This window comes from Palaemon carinicauda, chromosome 1 (genome assembly GCF_036898095.1).
Source record: "Palaemon carinicauda isolate YSFRI2023 chromosome 1, ASM3689809v2, whole genome shotgun sequence".
NCBI lineage: Eukaryota > Metazoa > Arthropoda > Malacostraca > Decapoda > Palaemonidae > Palaemon > Palaemon carinicauda.
Window position 1 is genome coordinate 267,912,134 of NC_090725.1, and position 20,000 is coordinate 267,932,133.

Consider the following 20,000-nt stretch of genomic DNA (forward strand, 5'->3'; position numbering starts at 1 on the left):
TCTAGTTAAACTACAATAGAATGGCTTGGCACTTGTAATTTATTGTAAAAGTAGGAATGAAATCCTATTGAATACAAATAACCTAAAATATATAAAAATTAGGGAAGGAAAGAATATAAATAGATAAATTAAAATTTAATGTAATGTAAGGATATAGGAAATCCTATTAAAATAAAGAGTAAATAACTAAATTATAGGAGATGAAATTTCTTATTCACTTGGTGAGGCTATGGTTAAAAGGCTGCAAAACAGGTTGTGTTTGGGCGTTGAAATTTGACATGAATGCTGTGATTCTGCAGAACAGTGTCTTGAGGATGTCCAAGAGCCATGTCAACAATCATCAGCACCTTGAATGGGAGTCCTTCCTACATAAGGGTATGCTATCAATACAAAAACAAAGCATATATTAAACATCTGATTGACGAAAATAGCAGATACTCGGGCATAGTCCTTGCTTTGCCAGGAAACTAGAAGCATCTCTTTGTTCTTATCCTTCAATTCGTGGTTTTTGAAGCAATTAACAATGACTGGCTTAATCCTGCATTGCCACAAAGAACCAAAGTCAGCCAATCCATCCACCCCTTGAACCCAGGTGCCTGTTTGGTGCCTTTGTAAATATAGGTCTTACCAAAAAATCTTTCCCAAAAAATCTCATCATAGTTGAAAAGTCTTATAATAAATAAAATTTGCCTTGGATTGTATTCCCCTTGTTTAGTAGTTCCTGTAAATCTTGCGGGATATGCTTGTTCTGCTTCCGCAGTCACATGCAGATTCTCTGGTAATTTTGATGTTTTCAAAATTGTATCCCATCTTAAATTTATCGACCTATCCCTTACTAGCTGCAGAGGGTCTTATTTCTTTGCCAGGACCTAAGGCCTTATGTTGTAACACATGTGCAAGTTAACTGATATCCTTTTCTTTATCATATCCTCTCTCAATAATTTCAATTTCCTCTTCATCTTTACTAACACCCCATCATATACCAATCAGCACTGACTTTAGCAGTGAGGGCTATAGCAATGTTCAGTCATATCTCCTTTCATCTCTTGAAAATTGGAATCACAGACTATTTATTTCCATACTTGCGGGAAACCAACTTAAGAAATTTTCTTGTCAATTAAATTTATAATTTTCACCTTCTCTACTAGGAAGAACACAAGATCTTTTACCCTTACAGCCAACACTTGCCTCACTTGGAACATGATTTCACGGTTATGACACGATTAAGTGGTACACTTTCTTGGTCCGAACAGATAACGCTATCTTACACACTGACCAGAGAAGTTGCTGTGAAAGACTAGGAGCAACACAGGGCAAAGACTGGGTACTTCTTTACAGGGGACACAAAAGAGGACTCGGAACAAGCGTGTGTTAAACAGCCTACTCTACTGAATGGTGAGCTGAATAGCAGTTGGACGTAAAAGTGCGCGCTTTAAGATTCTGGCCAGTTCTTCCTGGTTTTGTGGCAGGATATAAGTGGATTTTAAACTAATAATATTTATAATGGTATAAATAGTTAAGTGTATGGTCAAATCTGTATTTGGCGTCATATCATCATATCTTATTACGCCAATGTCGAACCCACAGGTGGGCATTATCGTTTACCTCTCTGAGGTCTTGATCTGAAAAATAAAGGCCAAGTGGGCACCTTTGTAGGATATGTTAGCATCTTGGGTATAAGGAGATCTGTTTGTATCTATTTCTGATACAGTATAAAAAACTTTTCAGATGCTCAACTGTCTCTCTCGACCTATATGCAACCTAATATAAAATCTAAATGGAAATTAATACGAAACCTGGAAAATTCCAGAGAATTTTACTTTTCTAATGAAAGCAATAGTTAAAACTTTTAATCCACTGACATAAAGTCCGTAATCAACTCTGACATCTGCTCAACTGAAACTGTTTTTCGCTGGGCTCCTGATGTACTTGATTCAGTTTTTATGGACTGAAGACATACAGTAATGGCCTCTGGAGAAGTCGCTGAAACGGTTAACGCCTTCTGGACGGGATTATACACGTGAGATTTTGAAGTCGTAGTGCTGGTAGACTGACAAGATGATTCATCATTTGTAACTTCCTGGAAAACAAAAAGCCACTATTGAATGTTATAACCTATCAGGTATTACATAATCTAAGCCTTTAAAATATACCAGGTAATGCCATAAAAAAGGGAAACAATATTGTATTAATATTTCAGTGCATATAATCTACTATAATTTTTCATATTTAACCATGGAAAAAAAGAATAACTCAGGTACCTACTAATAGTTCTGAAGCCACATTAAAACCTGATTTTAATAAATTAAATTAAGCACTGAAATCATCAGCAATGGCAAAAAAGTCCATTTCACAATCTTCCTGCGTAAGAATCCTTTATGGTAAGATTTTTTTTTTAAATCATCTTGTTATGGATTACAATGGATGAACTTTAAAAAAATTTTTGGCAGGCATAGCAACTTTAATTTTACTTGAATCTCATGACATTAAAATTCTAGACATGACTTATGAGAAGCAAGGTACTCATCCTAATGTGCACTGCCATAACCTTGACCTAGCAATGACATCACATTTAAAAACAAGATTTAAATTATGAAATTTGTTATTTCAATACTTACCTACTAGTTGTAGTACTAACATTCTTGAAATATGGACTTATCAACTTAAAAAATAAATAAAATAGATGAACATTTAAAAGTGTTTTTGGCAGGCATAGCAACTTTAATGACATCAACATTCAAAACATGATTTATGAGAAGCAAGGTACTCACTCATCCTAAGATGCACTGCCATACCCCTTGCCCTAACAATGATATCACACTTAAAAACAGAATTCAAATGATGAAATTTATTATTTCAATACTTACTTACAAGTTCCAGTGCTAATGATCTGTTGGCTTATCAACTTGAAAACAAAATAAAAAATACTTGTTTCTCTCTCCTACCACCTCTGGGTGCCTGACTAGCAACTAATCTCCCTCAACCAAAGTGGGTGGAGGTCTACAGACAATTGTGCGGCTAACAGCACCCCTGGGCAGGCAAACTCAGTGCCCCATATCACTGGAGTCATCCGACACTTCCATATCTGTTTCAAATCTCTTGCAATCACAAGGTGGGGGAGGAGGGTTGGAAATATGTGACATGCAAATAAGCATTATAATGATAAATTTTATTATTTAAATTCTGTTTATTTTGATACTCTATACCTGTGAGTCACATTACTGACTACCACACTCCTTAGTAGGTGGGTAGGTGATGAAAATATCTAGTAATTTTAAAATTGAATAATCTTAATCATTCTGATATATCTCTCCTCTTATAAATCTAACACCATGCACTATTTGGGTTTATTCTAGAGTTTATTTTTTTTTTTGCTACAGCATTCATAAAGAAAAATCCTTTCCCAAACTTAACTAGGACTTGGGAAGTCCCTTTCCCATAAGAGTAAAGCAAACGCAATTAAAAATGTATCTCCTATCTACAATTCAAAACTCCCTACTAAACCACCATAGAGTTCTTTAAAACAATCTTAGAGAAATATTGTATAAAGAACATATAAAAAACACATGAGATAAATAACTTAACATATCTAATGTCATTGGCCAATGGCCAAATAATCTGTATAAACCAATCTAAACATATTCAAATAATGTTTAGAAAATATTGATTTGGTACCCCGCAAAGGTATGGTTGATATCTTTACTAATTATAGTTTTACTGTAATTAAAAGATGTAGCCACACACCCAAAAACCATGAGTTTCAACTTTCAAGGGTGGAATAAAGTCATATCTAGCTCTTCATGAGTATTAGTGACTAAAATACCAAAATACCAGCACTTTTGAGTACACCTCCGTATCACTGACAATGGGAAGGAATTCTTAAGAAAATACAGCCTCCTTACACAGACAACAAATGGGTACTCTAACTTCACAAAATAAATTAAGAACACTTGTGCTACTTACATAAACTTTTATCCTCTGATAAGACAAAAAACCTATTTCCCCAATTTCTACTCATTTTTTGAATTAACGAAGGGAAATTGAAAACAGTGCTAGAAATTCTAGAAATTCTCAGTCTTTAAATAATCTTATGGATAGCATGCCAAATTTAATCCAGAACAAAACCCCAAATGTTTAGAGAACCTGTAGTTTATGAATTAATTCAACCAAAGCCCGTAGAAGTGTCTAGACAGTATTCTCTTTTAATCCTATTTTTCTATATAATTCGGGCATGAGCAGCATAGGTAAGGGACAGAACAATGTCCAAGAGAGCGACCATGTATATATATATGATCAGCTTCCATGCCCACTATCTAATCAAGCTACGATCAAGAATGGCCAGACTTATAAACTTCCCTAAAAAACCCCCCTTCACTAACTCCCATAACCACAATTTTTATGTTCCATTTTTGGCAATTAGGATTACTCATAAACCTGATGGCAAGTTTGAATCCAAATCTTCAAAAATTCTTGGCCATGAGGTTGTGAATGCTAGTGAAAACTTTTCAAGCAGCAAACAGGACTCAAACTTCCACCTCATGAATCGTGAGTCAGAGATGTTATCTACAAGGGTGTCACAAACCTTTTTAAATATTGTAATAATACCTTCAAATTCCAATTAGATCAGAGGCACTTGCAAATTTTATAAGCCCCTTATGATAGCTGAAATAAAGTTTCTTATCATGAAAGGAAGAGATTTAAAAATATTCCTTTTCTGGATTTGGTTACTGAAAGACTTTGGGACTAGAACCAACTAAAATAAAACCTTTTTGACTAAAACCAGCCAAAATAAAAATGTCACTGTTTCAGAATAAGTTATTGGAGGAAGTTCTTTCTGGTGCTCAAATGAACAATCTAGATGGTAATTTAGATTTAGATGAAATTTAAAAGCTTCAATACTAAGGCACCTATCGTAATGAATTTCCCTAAAGATGTCATGTCATATTTGAACTGCCAATAATATAAGGCAAGTTTGAATCCCCCTTTTCCATTAGAAAAATCCCCCAAAGGAATTTCATTAACATCCTCAAATACATAATTTGCTGAACTGACCAAAGAAAATATTTTTATACACCCACCATAAATCCCAATCTCTTAAGAAACCCGAGTAACTGTACTTGTTAAATCTGTATCCTTTACAAATGCATATAAAATAGCTAGTTTCCAGGTATAATAGACCTCTGAATAACAGGATACTTAGCCTATGTAAATGTGAGCCATCATCTTGGTGAACACTCAAGGGATTGCCCTTTGACATAAATACCAACACTTATGGGTACAACTTCGAATCACTGACAAGGGGAAGGAATTCTAAAAATTCAGATGAACAGGAAGGTAGAAAAAAACATGTTATGCAAATGGAAACATTTAATATCTTTTCTTTTTTATTGCCCCAAAATTGTTGAAGATATTTCCATGGAAAGTTTTGTTAGAATTGCAAACTTTTGATAACTGAGATAACCAGAACTGGTTTCCAACCTCATGATACTTTGGGGAAAAGAGATGATTTGTTATAAACACCCTGAAGAAATGTTTAACATTTTTTCTATCAAATATGTTACCAAAATTTTTATAACCACTGGATAAAAATTTAGATCCTATCTTGCATTTTCTAGTTACCTTGAATTGGTTAAATGGACAAGTGATGACTGAGCGATAAAGAAATCAGAGAACTTTCACCACAGCCAGCATCCACAGATCGGAATGACGCATCACTAGCCTCTTTTATCAAGAAAACTTTTCATTAATTTAATCTATAATACATATGACTGATCCTTAATAAGGGGACCTTTTATATTAACCTTGATTTTGCCGTTCTCTTGCCAAAGGTAACTATCATGTACTCACTATTCCTATTTCTAACTTTACCTGTCATTCAACGATGAAAACAAATACAATTGTTAGATACTGTAACAACAGTCCGGGTATTTGTTTATCTTGAATAAAAATTCATTTCAACTTTCAGTATCCAATAAACAACACCTAACTGCATAAGATGTACCAGAAACCATGCAATGTGAATGTGAAAGGCATTTCATATCAACCAGAATTATTACTTCAATATTATCAAAGGATATTAATAATTTAGACCTCACCTCATTTAGGTAACTCACAAGTTTAAAGAAACCAATAAATTAATCATTTGAAATCAAAAGTTTCAATCTAATCATATATATCTTTTAATACTACATAATATCAAAAGATTTGAAAGAATTCAATAAGGTATTTGTAATAATAATCTGTAAATTTCTTGCTGATGGACTCAAGGATATGGAACTGATTGCTATCCAGAAATAGACTAGCAATGATCAGTATTTTGGAGTAGAGGGATCCAACACCAAAAGGAACTTGAATTACCAATCTTACTTTGAATGGTTTAACAATTTATATATTATATGAAAAATGAGCTGCATATATTATACAGTACCTTAATTAACTTATTTGGATAAAAAATATTTAACTGAAGTGTATTTGATTAAGAGACTCATTTACATAAGTGAGGCACTAACCACGGTTCAACGTTGAATGGTGCAATATTAGTTAGGACATTGAAACTCACATAAGTGAATAGATCTTTGCAAATATACTATTTTGAGTACCATATACTACTAGCAGAACCCTCTATTAACGAAGTTACAATTTTAATAAAAAAAAAATTCCGTATTGATCTGTTATCAGCGCATACTGCAGAAGCCTGTGTTTAGGCATTACAGAAAAACACAGATAGATGGTGCTTCTGTACTAAGTTACTTGTTTGAACAGAATAAAGGCCCAATGCTTTATACACTAACCCTCTTGGTTATTTGTTTTAGGAACTGGAATTTTTAATTTAATTACAGCGCTAATTTTATTTTTATAACGTTAATAATGACAGTTACGGTAGAAACGTATTTGATAAATTTAGTCGGATAATGGGAAATGGAAGCCAAGTCCATGTTCGAACACAGGGTGAGGTGCAAAAATAAAACTCCGCTTTGAACTTACCCCTCTGTTAAACCTTGAGCGTAGTGAGCTAAGGTCAAGCAAAAACCAGTTGGAACGTGATTAATTAGGTAATTGAATTAACACCAAAATACTAGCCCACAGGGCTAACGCACGTAGCAAAACACAGTCCGCTTGCCAGAACAGAGGAGTAGTGTAATTATGTTAAAATGCGAGCCATGGCCGAGCAAAAACAAGTTGCAACTAAGTGATTAATTAGATAATTAAATTATGTGCCAAAATTCTACTAACCCGTGTAGCAAAACATGGTGCAGTGAAATTATGTTAATATGCGAGCGTAGCAAGCCATGGCTGAGCAAAGACCAGTTGGAACTATGTGATTAATTACATAATTAAATTATCACCAAAATACTAGCACACGGGCTAATGCACATAGCAAAACATGGTCTGCTTGCCAGAACAGAGGAGCAGGGAAATTATGAGGCAGAACAACAAACATTACACAAATAAGTGATATTTTGATACACGAACATGCAGGTAAATACACTCAATTATGTAAAGAGGTTTTTGTAGTACCATACGATGAACACAGCTATAACTCTAGCTACAACCGATTTACAGAAATCGGGATTGAAAATTCCCGTTTTCTTTAGGTGTGGAAGCGCTGAAACAAGAGTTCCAGTTTTGAATGAATGAATGATTTAAAGTTTTCAGGCATTAAATCATTCATTCATTCATTGAACGTGTTTCATTACTTATTACTGGATTTTGATTGCAGTAACTTCTTTTTTATTATAATGTAAGGTTTTATGATTATTGTCGCAAAGAAAAAAGTTTAATAAAGTTCATTTAAATACACAATGTGATTGGTACATGGTATATATTCCAGTGTTTTGAACGTTATTGATTACGATACCAGACCACAAAGCCATAACTTTTCATTCATAGTAGTTGATCCCCCATAACTCAAAAACTATGGATTTCTGCCAAGAACCATTATCAAAAACATTCAATACACCCCAAAATACACTAAACAGCAATCTTACTACTAATCGATCATTGCACCATTCTATATCTTTACCCTAATCCCCACATTCAATCTGTAGGATAAAAACTTGTAATAAGCTATTGATTGAGCTTGGTAGCAAACAATACACACAGCCATTCGAGCATGAAGCAAACAAATTTTATAGCAAATTTTCAACAGATTAATTCAGTAGGAAAACATTTTGGCCAAAGGGAATCTTTCCATTTGGCATGCAAACCACAATATAAAAAGGAGTTAAAGGGTGCTTATATCGCATAAAGGGAAACAGTAATGACATTCACACCACCAACTCTGCAAATAAGGGATCAGTGGTTGCTTTGAGGTACTTACTTCAGCAAAAGGAGGGATATAAGGATCCAGGCTACCATCTCTAAGTCTTTTGCCTGAGCAAGGATTCAAATATCAGTGAAAAATAAAAATATAATAAAACACCCAGGCATTAACCCCTTCACTACGAGACCAAGGATCTGCTACTCAAGCTTTATACAAGAATTGTGACCATTAGATATACTTGCTCACTTATTCTATAATACTGTAACCTACATTTCTATGCTTATTTGTTTTACTGCTGATTACAGAATAAATTTGTCAAAAGTTTCTATTATATCCCATTGAAGTTCACTCTAAACAACAACAATATTTTTTCATTCGTTATGAAGTGATTATATTTTTTCAGAAATTTGTTTAATATAATTTTCTCTAAAATAATGGTAAAAAACTCTGATTTTATGTGGAAAAAGAAAACTTTATATTCATTGAAGTGACTACGTTATTCTATAATAATTCCACTATAAATAGCCGTCAATAGGTATAAAATTACTCGTCAGTAATAATGTACTTTAGGTAATAAAGAAATAGAATGAAACTATCCATTTGTTTCCTTTGACACAAGAAGCATTCTATAATGTATAATTTATAAGGCATACGATAAACCAAAAACTGATGACAAAAACATTTCTCTGAGAGAGAGAGAGAGAGAGAGAGAGAGAGAGAGAGAGAGAGAGAGAGAGAGAGAGAGAGAGAGAGAGAGAGTGTGTGTGTGTGTGTGTGTGTGTGTGTGTAAAATAAATTTATTTGATAAGACATAAGTTTTGTTAGTTTGTCTGTCATTCCACCTTGTGTGTGATCCACTATGAACTGGATCATTTCTGTTTTGGGTATTTCACAGACTTGGAAATACAGTACAGACTGCACATGTAAGAACATGACAAATACTACGTTAAGTGGCAATAAATGGAAATAATGACAGTAGGCTATCTTTTACTCGGGAAAACAATAAGCAATACTGATATGAAAAATATAAGACATGAAGATGATATTATTTTGTAGAAATAATAGTTGAGAAAAAAACAACAAAATAAGAAAAAGACAAATATCGTCACGTGTCAACAACTTGTATTACTAGTAAAACGTTTTCCTATTGTTGTGGAAGGGACTTGTGGAAGTTAAGAGGCGGAGAGGCTTCTGTGATTTGAACACTATGCCAACATAGAAATACACTAAAATAGACCTTTCCTAATCATGAATAAGGATAAGGACTAGAATTGGATATATTTCGGTTGTTGGTTGGGTGAGATGTGAGGATTCCTACGTCTCCAAGCCGGGGGTGTCGGGGGGTTTGAGTAATGCCTCAGGTAGGGAATGGTGCCATTGGCAAGAGAGAGTGGCGTGATTATTATATAGTAATAAAAAACAGACTATAATAGCTCTTACATATTTATAAATAAAGGGTAGAATCCCAAATATTATGTTGGTTGGCTGAAGAATGGAGGAGGGGCTGATATCAGGGAGAGGAGATTTTTTTTACTGAAATCTCCTAAGTGTGAACTGTGTGTGATATACAACCAAGTGCTATACTTTTTATGGTTTATATTTGTAGCTTAGCATGTAATAATAATAATAATAATAATAATAATAATAATAATAATAATAATAATAATATTATTAATAACAATAATAATAATAATGATGATGATGACGTATCCGGATGTTACAGTGCGTATTACCGGGCATGTTTTGACATATAGAGTGCGTCATCGTAGCAAAGGGGTTAAAAGCATACACGTATACAGTACTTTATGTAAGCAGAGAAGTCACTCACTTATGCTAATGCAGTAAAGTCATAATCTGGGATATAGAAACACACTTCATGATATGGAAGCAAAACTAGGACTGAAAAGCACATGTAGTTCAGATATAGAATAATACAATGAATCTATAACAAAACAATAAAATTCTTTTATAGGAGTTGCATTGTATCCACAAAAAGCTGTAAGCCAAAAGCATTGTAATCTGAAGATGTATATATATATATATATATATATATATATATATATATATATATATATATATATATATATATATATATATATATATTGGGCTCAAGCCATGTCGTCCTGATGGAAGGTTCCTTCAGTAGCTTCCTCAGGGTATATATGACTACAGTAGATATTCCCAGAAAATTAAACTAAAGGTTTCACAGAATTCTAACTTCTGGTGCGAGTACCCTAAAGGTTTCCCTCTAGGATATCGTATATCAACAGGGGCGCATGCATTAACACGCCACATGGCTATCTGCACCCCACATAGCGTTTACGCTTCGAGGGGGAAATGTGGCGAGATAACTGAGGAGCCGCTCCAAAGTTACCCTCCTTCGTTACTGTTACGGTACTCGCAACGTGAACAAACAGTGGCCATAGCTGTCCGCCATACTGTGTGACGTCACGTCCGTCCTCATTCCTACTCCTGTAGCTTTCTACAACAGTTGGTTTTTCCCAGTGATCGCAATTTATCTTTTGCATCCTTCGCCATGTCACAACCTTCGGCCTCGCCTTCTTCTGGAAAGTTGAGTACCAGGTTCTTGTATTGTTTAAATAAGCTCTGGCCGTAAAGTAACAATTTTTTATGCTTAAATCTTGTGTTATGTGGCAGAGCTGTGCCTTGACCGGAGGCGCCATTTTATGACGCCGCTGTTCGCCTCGCATGCTCTATCTAGTTAGCCAGAACAGCCCTCCCGGTCTTATAACTAATTAATATCATTAGTTATTTAGTCTACATTGCTAGGAATTAGTTATAGTATGCCGATGGTATTCTTCGGCGTTCTTAGTTAGCCGACCCCATACTAGACTTCTAGCCTAGCCTAGGCCGCAGCCTAGAGTTCATGTTTACTTCTGCATGATATAATAGTCTTCCTAGTATTAATGTTAATGAAGATATAGGCATTTTTAAACATATACAAGATTCAGTGTTGCACATGTTTTTTCGCCTTCTAGGGACCATACATGGGACCGTGCCTGGTCTATCCATGTCACACTCCCCTAACCCAACGTTGGGGCCCTTGTATGCTTCCTTATCCCCCCTGTTACCTTCGGGTACCCTCCCTCTGGGTAGCTTTGCTATATCTTTGCCCCCTTACCGGGAATAATTTTCGGGTAGGTTAGGCTAGATCGTTCTTCCCTCTTCCCTACCATAGTACATGGGGGGGACCTCGGACAGAACCCCAAAGTACCTATCTTTCATCCCAGTCCACCCCTAGGGAACGCATTTCCCTTAAGGTATCGACCGAGACTGAAGGTGGAAGGACTCTGCCCTTCCCACTAGACTGCACTTGGTTGGGACACGTCCCTTCCTCCCTGTAGCCTAGCGATATGTCTTCCCAGCCCTCCCTAATCTAGGAGAAGACTCTCCTGGTTTAGGTTAGGCTTTGGGGGATTTTGTTTTATTATAGTTTAGGACAGTACACCAGTGCTGTGCCTATTCTGAGCTAACCTCCCCTAGGGTTAGAGAGCGTTTCTCTCCTGCCTGGGTAGCCTTGCACCTAACAAATTCCCCCCCACCCCTTGGGAGCTTTAGGGTTGTGACCCCTTCTGCTCCCCTCAAGACCCCTAACCCCCCTCCCCACTCTATCCCTTTGTGTTGGCTTGCCTTCACAACCCTGTCCGCTGTCCTACAACTCTTCCCCTGGGGAGAATTGTAGGTTAGGCTGTGCTCTTCTGCTTGGCTGGCCACTCTGCTACACTTCCGCCTCATAGTCGAACTATGGGGTAGTGCCGGCGGCCGGCCTGCCAGCGGAAGATCCCCCTCTCTTTTTTGAGTGTCCTCTGATCCTCCCTTGGATTACCACAGGCATCCAGCCGTCTGCCGGCTCCCTGCCGCCGGATGATAGGCGTATCCCCTCCTATCATGAGAGCACTCCTTCCGGAGGGAAGCCGGTCGGGTATCGGACATTACTCTTCCCTACTCCCTCCTTATCTTTCTCTCTTCTATCATGGTGCCGGTCCACTGCCGCCTCCACCTGCCGGCGCTAGCCGCCGACATCCCATGTGACCTTCCTACTTCATAGGCCGTTGTTTGGCTGCCGGGGGCCGCCGCATGCCGGCTGCCGGCTGCCGGGGGCCGCCGCATGCCGGCTGCCGGCTGCCGGGGGCCGCCGCATGCCGGCTGCCGGCTGCCGGGGGCCGCCGCTGCCGCCGACATCTCAGGTAACCCTCCCCTCCATCTTATGCAACCAGCTAGGTTCACCAGCGCCGACAGCCTGCCGGCTGCCGGAGACCGCTGCCCTGCCGGCGACCCGCCGCCTTTCTAGGTGTCTCCTACCTCTCTGCTGCTCAGTATGTAGCCTTTGATGGATTCACCCCGCCGGACCGGCCTCTAGCTTTCCGCCGGCCTGCCGGCGCCGCCCCTGCGGCTTCCATGTACAAGCACCCCTCCCCTCGGCTGCCGGCCTCATGCCGGCAGTCGATCTAATACAGCCGGATAGCCTGACCGCTCTTTCTTTGGTATTTCATACCTTAAAAAGAATGGCTGCGGTGTACGGTTGTACAGTACAATATTTCCAGCATACTCTGTGCTTCTCAGTGCAGTCTCTAGCCGGGACCTACCCAAATAAAAGGGGGTTTATCCTATTTACTCCCTTCTTCTCCCTAGGTTCTAAATGATTTCAGATCCTCTCCACTCTGTAGACAATTCCTTTATAAGGAAGCCTAAGTTTGGCTCATCCATAAGGATACTATTCCCTCCTTTTGAACCTCAGGTCTTAAGGAATTGACTGCAGAAAAGGTCACGGTAACCGGCTGGACGGGACTCACAAGCATGTGTCTTCCTACTTCCTTTCTAGCTCACCTATCCTGAGCTCACATAAAACCAATTCTACAGATTAGTGAATCTTAATCTTAAGAGTAATGTAAGCCATAACGATGTCTTCCATGTACTCATGATCTCTTTCTTTTACAGGAGGAGAACGTGAAGTGTGAGAGCTCCTTCTGCAGAGTTCGCCGCCCGGATGTCTACGGGCATAAGGCCCCATGCCCCCTGTGCAGCAAAAAAGGGCAATCTCAAGTATTGGGATCCGCACTCCTGTTCAACCTGCAAAGGCCTTCTTGATGAGGCATTCAACAACCCTCCATCCGTGGAGGCCAGGGACAACGCTCGAGAGAAACTGCACAAGTGGGTGCGCGGTTTCCAGAAGAACGCCACCGGGCCTTATCTCCCCAACGAGAAGATGAGGGCCTTGCTTTTCCCAAAAGCTCTTTCGGACTCTGTGATTCCCCAGGATCAGATTCCTTGTGTCCAACTAGTAGTTGAACCCGACATTTCGACTACACTCCGAAAGTGTCATCTCGACGAGGTGGAGAAGATGTCGGAAGTCTCCGACAACACCGAGAGGACCCTCATGGGTGAGGATCTAGAGGAAGAAGATCAGGTGGAGTTCCCTGATCCGGTGGGCGAGGTCGCCCAAACACCTCCAGTAACCCGTTGTGGTCGAGAAGCCAGTCCCCCCTACCTCCGCCGCCTCGCAACCCCTGCTGCCCGCCACCGAAGATGCCATCCGGGTATTGGTGGCACTGATGGACGAAAAGCTCCGTAAGAAACAAGAGGAGCTCAAAGTTCATCTTTTAGGTATGAAACTACCGAAGAAGATCTCGGTTAAGGATCTTCCCACCTGCTCGGAGTCTAACCCTTAGAGGTACGCCGAGCTTATGCCAATTACAACTAGCAAGATCTTCATTAATAATCGGCTTGGGTGAAGTGGAATTCTTCCCCAGCTTTGAGGCTTACCTGGACTGTTACGTCCGGCTCAGGTCCAAACCGGCCTCCAAGGAAGAGACTGAACCCAACGAATTGATCGTGTTCGATCATTCGAAAGCCCAAGCCATGCTGGCAGAGTGTCTTAAGAGTCATGGTTTTACCAACTCTAAAATGCCGGCATTGAGCATGAAGCACCCGTCCTTTCTTGCTCCCTCTACTGCGCTTTCCCTTTGTAGAAAAGGCCTTCCATGCGGTCATGAAGGCGGTGGAGGAAGAAACCCTGCCCTACCCTGGAGGAGTGTAGGCCTCTCTCCCTCGCCCTTTCCCCCGACGACAGATTCTGGAAAGATATCCAGTTCACTTTCACGGTCGGGAAACTGGAACCTGGCGCGGCTGGCCGTCAATTCAACGAGGATCTTCCGAAGCTGAAAGACCACCTTCTTCGTCGGGAGCAGGAGACCAAGGAGAGACTAGCTGCCTCCCTGTCTCATCAAATTCAGCTTGAGGTCATGGCCGGGGACGTTAGGGTCTCAGATTTGTATATGGTTCTCGCAAAGACCCACCTAGTGACTGTGATGAAGGACTTGTACAGCTTCATCAAGGCCCGGAGGGCCTGCACAGAATTTGTGTTTGCCAACGCGGCAGTAAAACACGAACCCCGGAAGCTAATCTCCTCCAACATCTGGGGCAAACATCACTTCCCAACAGCTCGGGTGAAAGAGATCGTGGACAAAGCCTCTTCTGAAAACCGGAACCTTCTCAATAAGTGGGGCATGTCCCGCAAAAGGAAATCCTCTCAGGAAGAAGGCTCCGGTAGAGACTCCTCTCGCCGCCCCTCCAGGGGCAGAGGAGGAAGGGGAGCTAGCGGCCGAGGTGGCAAACCCTCGGGAAACCAGAAGCAACGAAGTGCTTCCGGTGGGAGGAAGACTCCGCCACTTTCAGGATCGTTGGACCTTCGATCCTTGGGCACACAGCATCATCAAGAAGGGACTAGGTTGGAGCTGGACGCAACCACTGCCAACCTTCAACCAATTCTTCCAGCCTTCAACCCCCATCTTGGAAGAATATGTCCTAGAACTCTTGAACAAGAAGGTGATCAAGAGGATAAAGTCCACCAGGTTCCAAGGAAGACTCAGACAAGCTGAGAGTCATTCTCGACTTGTCCCCCCTCAACAAGTTCATTGCGAACAACAAATTCAAGATGCTGACCCTTCAACAAATAAGAGCCCTACTGCCTCACAAGGCCTACACGGTCTCAATAGACCTGGCGGACGCCTACTGGCACATCCCAATGAACCACCACGCTTCCTCCTACCTAGGATTCCGGCTCCAAAGAAGAAGCTACGCCTTCAGAGCCATGCCCTTCGGGCTCAACGTGGCTCCGAGAATCTTCACCAAGCTAGCAGACACAATCGTCCATCAGCTACTCCTTCAGGGCATCCAAGTGATGGCCTACCTCGACGACTGGCTGGTCTGGTCGACATCGCCAGAAGAATGTTTGAGAGCTTGCAGCAAAGTGACCCAGCTCCTGGAACATCTGGGCTTCAAGATAAACACCAAGAAGTCTCGCCTCGCTCCAGCTCAGAAGTTCCAATGGTTAGGAATCCATTGGAATCTTCAGTCACACCGCCTTTCCATCCCACTGAAGAAAAGGAAAGAAATAGCCGGGTCTGTCAGAAGACTTCTCAAATCCAAACGGATCTCAAGACGACAGCAGAAGCAAGTACTCGGCTCCCTACAGTTCGCCTCAGTGACAAACCCAGTGCTACGAGCACAGCTAAAGGATGCCTCAGGAGTCTGGAGACGAAAAGCATCCATCGCTCGAAGAGATCTCAAGAGACCTCTACCGAACAGGCTTCGCTCCCTTCTAAGACCGTGGTCAGAAGCAAGGAACTTGAAAAGATCCATCCCTCTCCAACCTCTGCCTCCATCGATCAACATCCACACGGACTCCTCTCTGGAGGGTTGGGGGGGTCACTCCCATCAACGGCAGGTTCAAGGAACATGGTCTCCCCTATTCAAGACGTTTCACATCAACATCTTGGAGGCCATGGCGGTTCTTCTCACCCTGAAGAAATTATCCCCGCGTCCCTCGATACACATAAGTCTAACTCTGGACAGCTCGGTAGTAGTCAGATGTCTCAACCGTCAGGGCTCGAGATCGCCCCACATAAACCAGGTGCTATTACCCATCTTCCGCCTGGTGGACAGGAAGAAATGGCACTTATCTGCAGTTCACCTACAAGGATTCCGCAACGTGACGGCGGATGCTCTATCAAGGAGAAACCCCATAGAGTCGGAATGGTCCCTAGACGCAAGATCATTCTCCTTCATCTCTCGTCAAGTCCCGGAACTACAGATCGACCTTTTCGCGACGAGCGACAACAAGCAACTTCCTCGATATGTGGCCCCTTACGAGAACCCCAAAGTGGAAGCAGTGGACGCCATGTCCCTGGACTGGAACAGATGGTCCAAGATTTACCTGTTCCCTCCACCCAACCTTCTGCTGAAAGTCCTCTCCATACTGAGAACCTTCAAAGGGACAGCAGCCCTAGTGGCTCCCAAGTGGCCTCAGAGCAACTGGTTTCCCCTAGTCCTGGAGCTACAGCCCAAGCTGATCCCCCTGCCGGGCCCAGTTCTCTCCCAACAGGTGCAGAAGTCGACTGTCTTCGCTTCATCAAAGAAAGTCAGAGACCTTCATCTCATGATTTTCTCTCCCTAGCCGTGAAGAAAAGGTTTGGGATCTCGAAGAAAAGTTTAGACTTCCTAGAGGAATACAAAACAAATTCTACCAGAAGGCAATATGAATCATCCTGGAAGAAGTGGGTATCCTTCGTCAAGGCGAAAAACCCTACGGAAATCTCTATGGATTTCTGCATGTCCTTCTTTATTCACCTTCATGGACAAGGCTTAGCAGCCAATACGATTTCCACCTGCAAATCGGCCTTGACTAGACCACTTCTGTACGCCTTCCAAATAGATTTATCCAGCGAAATCTTCAATAAACTCCCGAAGGCGTGCGCTAGACTCCGTCCAGCACCCCACCGAGACCCATCACCTGGTCCCTGGATAAGGTGCTCCAATTTGCCTCTAACCTGGACAACGAATCTTGCCCTCTGAAAGACTTGACTCAAAAAGTGATCTTCCTTTTTGCTCTCGCTTCGGGAACCCGAGTCAGTGAAATAGTGGCATTATCAAGAGAAGAGGGCCAGATACAGTTCGCCGACACGGGGGAACTTACCCTCTTCCCCGACCCCACGTTTCTCGCTAAAAATGAACTTCCCACCAAAAGATGGGGCCCTTGGAGAATCTGCCCCCTGAAGGAAGATGTCTCTCTATGCCCAGTGGAGAGCCTTAAGGTCTATCTTCAAAGAACTTCAGACTTTGGCGGAGGACAACTCTTTAAAGGAGAAACTTCGGGTAGTGACCTGTCACTAAAACAATTAAGAGCGAAAATCACCTACTTTATTCGCAGAGCGGATCCTGACAGTACACCCGCAGGTCATGATCCTAGGAAAGTCGCCTCTTCCCTTAACTTTTTCCAAGGAATGGATTTTGAAAGCCTCCGATCCTTCACAGGCTGGAGGTCACCTAGAGTATTCTTCAAACACTATGCGAAGCAGGTGCACGAAATAAAACGATTTGTGGTAGCAGCAGGTAGTGTGATGAAACCGGCTGCTTAGTGCTGCGTAGAACAGTGAGTTTTTTCGGGACTTTAACTCAAACGGGTGCCTGTGTTGACCTAGTGCGATACATAGTGATTTCAAGGGACACTTAGGGTCACTAATAGACTGTTCTTCATCAAGGTGAAGTGACATAGATTCTTACACGTGTGCCACATGTTCTTGGACATGAAGTGTATAATGATTTTAAAGACTGGCGTTCCCCCGGGGACTTGTGCTTAAGGGCAAAATATTTCCCTTTTAGATTCCACATCACCGTCTTACTGAAAATCTATGTCTATTATCCGATATTATTGTAAATAATTTTCCATAATTCCATGCAATTTTCAAATAAAATAATTATTTTATTTACCATACGCGTCTTATTTCGCTCCTATCTTTCATATGAAAATAAATTGCTGTTATTGTTTTATTTACTCCTATTTCTATGGCTATTTATAATTAATATACCTACTGCCTAATATACACTCACCTAATGCTATAAATTTGTTCCTACACAAATATTTAACCTCCCGATCTGTCTTTGAGACCGGCACGATCTCTTCACCCAGGTGAGTATCTTCGTCAGCTTACTTCGAGATGTTCCTCTTGTCCAATTAGGACTTCCCTGCCAGGGGGGCTGGAAGCCAGGTCATTGTAATGCCACTGGTAGTGACATTTAACGGATATGTCACGGTCTCTTCGGTCACCAGACCGCAGGAATATTAGTCGAAGTAGAAGGCACTTGAAATGGGGAAAAATCCACGATACATTAATTCTCTGGTACACTTCCATCAGGACGACACGGCTTGAGCCCAAAAAACGGATTCTGAGCAAAGCGAAAAATCTATATTTGGGTGAGATGGCCATGTCGTCCTGATGGACCCGCCCGACTGTTCCAGTTCAGCCTGCCAGGCCCTTCCCTGCTATACTGTATCGCGGAGGCCGGTACAAAGCTGGACTTCGGAATGAGGACGGACGTGACGTCACACAGTATGGCGGACAGCTATGGCCGCTGTTTGTTTACGTTGCGAGTACCGTAACAGTAACGAAGGAGGGTAACTTTGGAGCGGCTCCTCAGTTATCTCGCCACCTTTCCCCCTCGAAGCGTAAACGCTATATGGGGTGCAGATAGCCATGTGGCGTGTTAATGCATGCGTCCCCTGTTGATATACGATATCCTAGAGGGAAACCTTTAGGGTACTCGCACCAGAAGTTAGAATTCTGTGAAACCTTTAGTTTAATTCTCTGAGAATATCTACTGTAGTCATATATACCCTAAGGAAGCTACTGAAGGAACCTTCCATCAGGACGACATAGCCATCTCACCCAAAAATAGATTCTGTTTTATATATATATATATATATATATATATATATATATATATATATATATATATATGCATATATATTATATATATATATATATATATATATATATACAGTAGGGTCCCGAATTATGCGAGAATTTGGTCGATGAAAGGCCTCGTGTAATTGGAAATTCGTATATTTCGAAACACATCATGGCTGCAAACAGCAACCTACCCGTCAATTTTTTTTTCACTCCATTTCTAGCTTTCTAGCTATATATATACTGTATATACACTGTGTGTGTGTCTGTGTGTGTGTATGTATGTGTGTATGTATGTATATTATATATATATATATATATATATATATATATATATATATATATATATATATATATATATATATATATATATATATATATATACTGTAGCTTTTATCTTAACAATACTGTAGGAAATCCTTCTTATAGATTTTTTTTTATAAAATGCTGTACAAAATTTCTTTTATGGATAAATAAAACAATAAAAAGTTGTTAAAGTTTTGATAATTTTCTATGACTGTAGTATTTACTACTGTACTATGCATAGCTTACTGTTTTCAGTATTTTCCGAATGATGTAGAATTATTTCCGATAGATACAAAAAACAAAAAAGGGTTTTCAAGGTTTGATACAGTACGTATCTAGCAATAGTTAAAAATTACAGTATAGTACTGTATATCCATGATGACACTCCCACACGTAAACACGGCCACTAGGCGCAAGTGTGCAATAGGCTGCTGTACGATAATCACGCTTTTTTTTTTTTTTTTGCCCTGAGCGGTCATTTCACTAATGATAATTTTTCAAAGTTAATATTTCTTTATGCTTATAATTCGTAATCATAGTTAAAAGTAGGGATATTAATTAAATGGTTGAGTAAAAAAAACAATTAATACTACTATTATTTAATTTCAAATGGCTACATAATACTGAATATTCTAATGGGTTCTTTTTATCTTCAATCGTAAATC

General features: G+C 40.5%; 1 protein-coding gene across 2 annotated transcripts in view; it reads right to left on the reverse strand.

Annotated features, from left to right (window-relative positions):
• Positions 1 to 1,799: 1,799 nt before the first annotated feature.
• LOC137656083 (uncharacterized) overlaps positions 1,800 to 20,000 on the reverse strand; it is a 534,405-nt gene continuing 516,204 nt past the window's right edge. For both annotated transcript variants that reach the window (XM_068390261.1, XM_068390268.1), the window contains one exon: positions 1,800 to 2,080. In XM_068390261.1, coding sequence (XP_068246362.1) covers positions 1,850 to 2,080 — 231 coding nt within the window. In that variant the 3' untranslated portion in view covers positions 1,800 to 1,849. The remainder of the gene's footprint in view (positions 2,081 to 20,000) is intronic.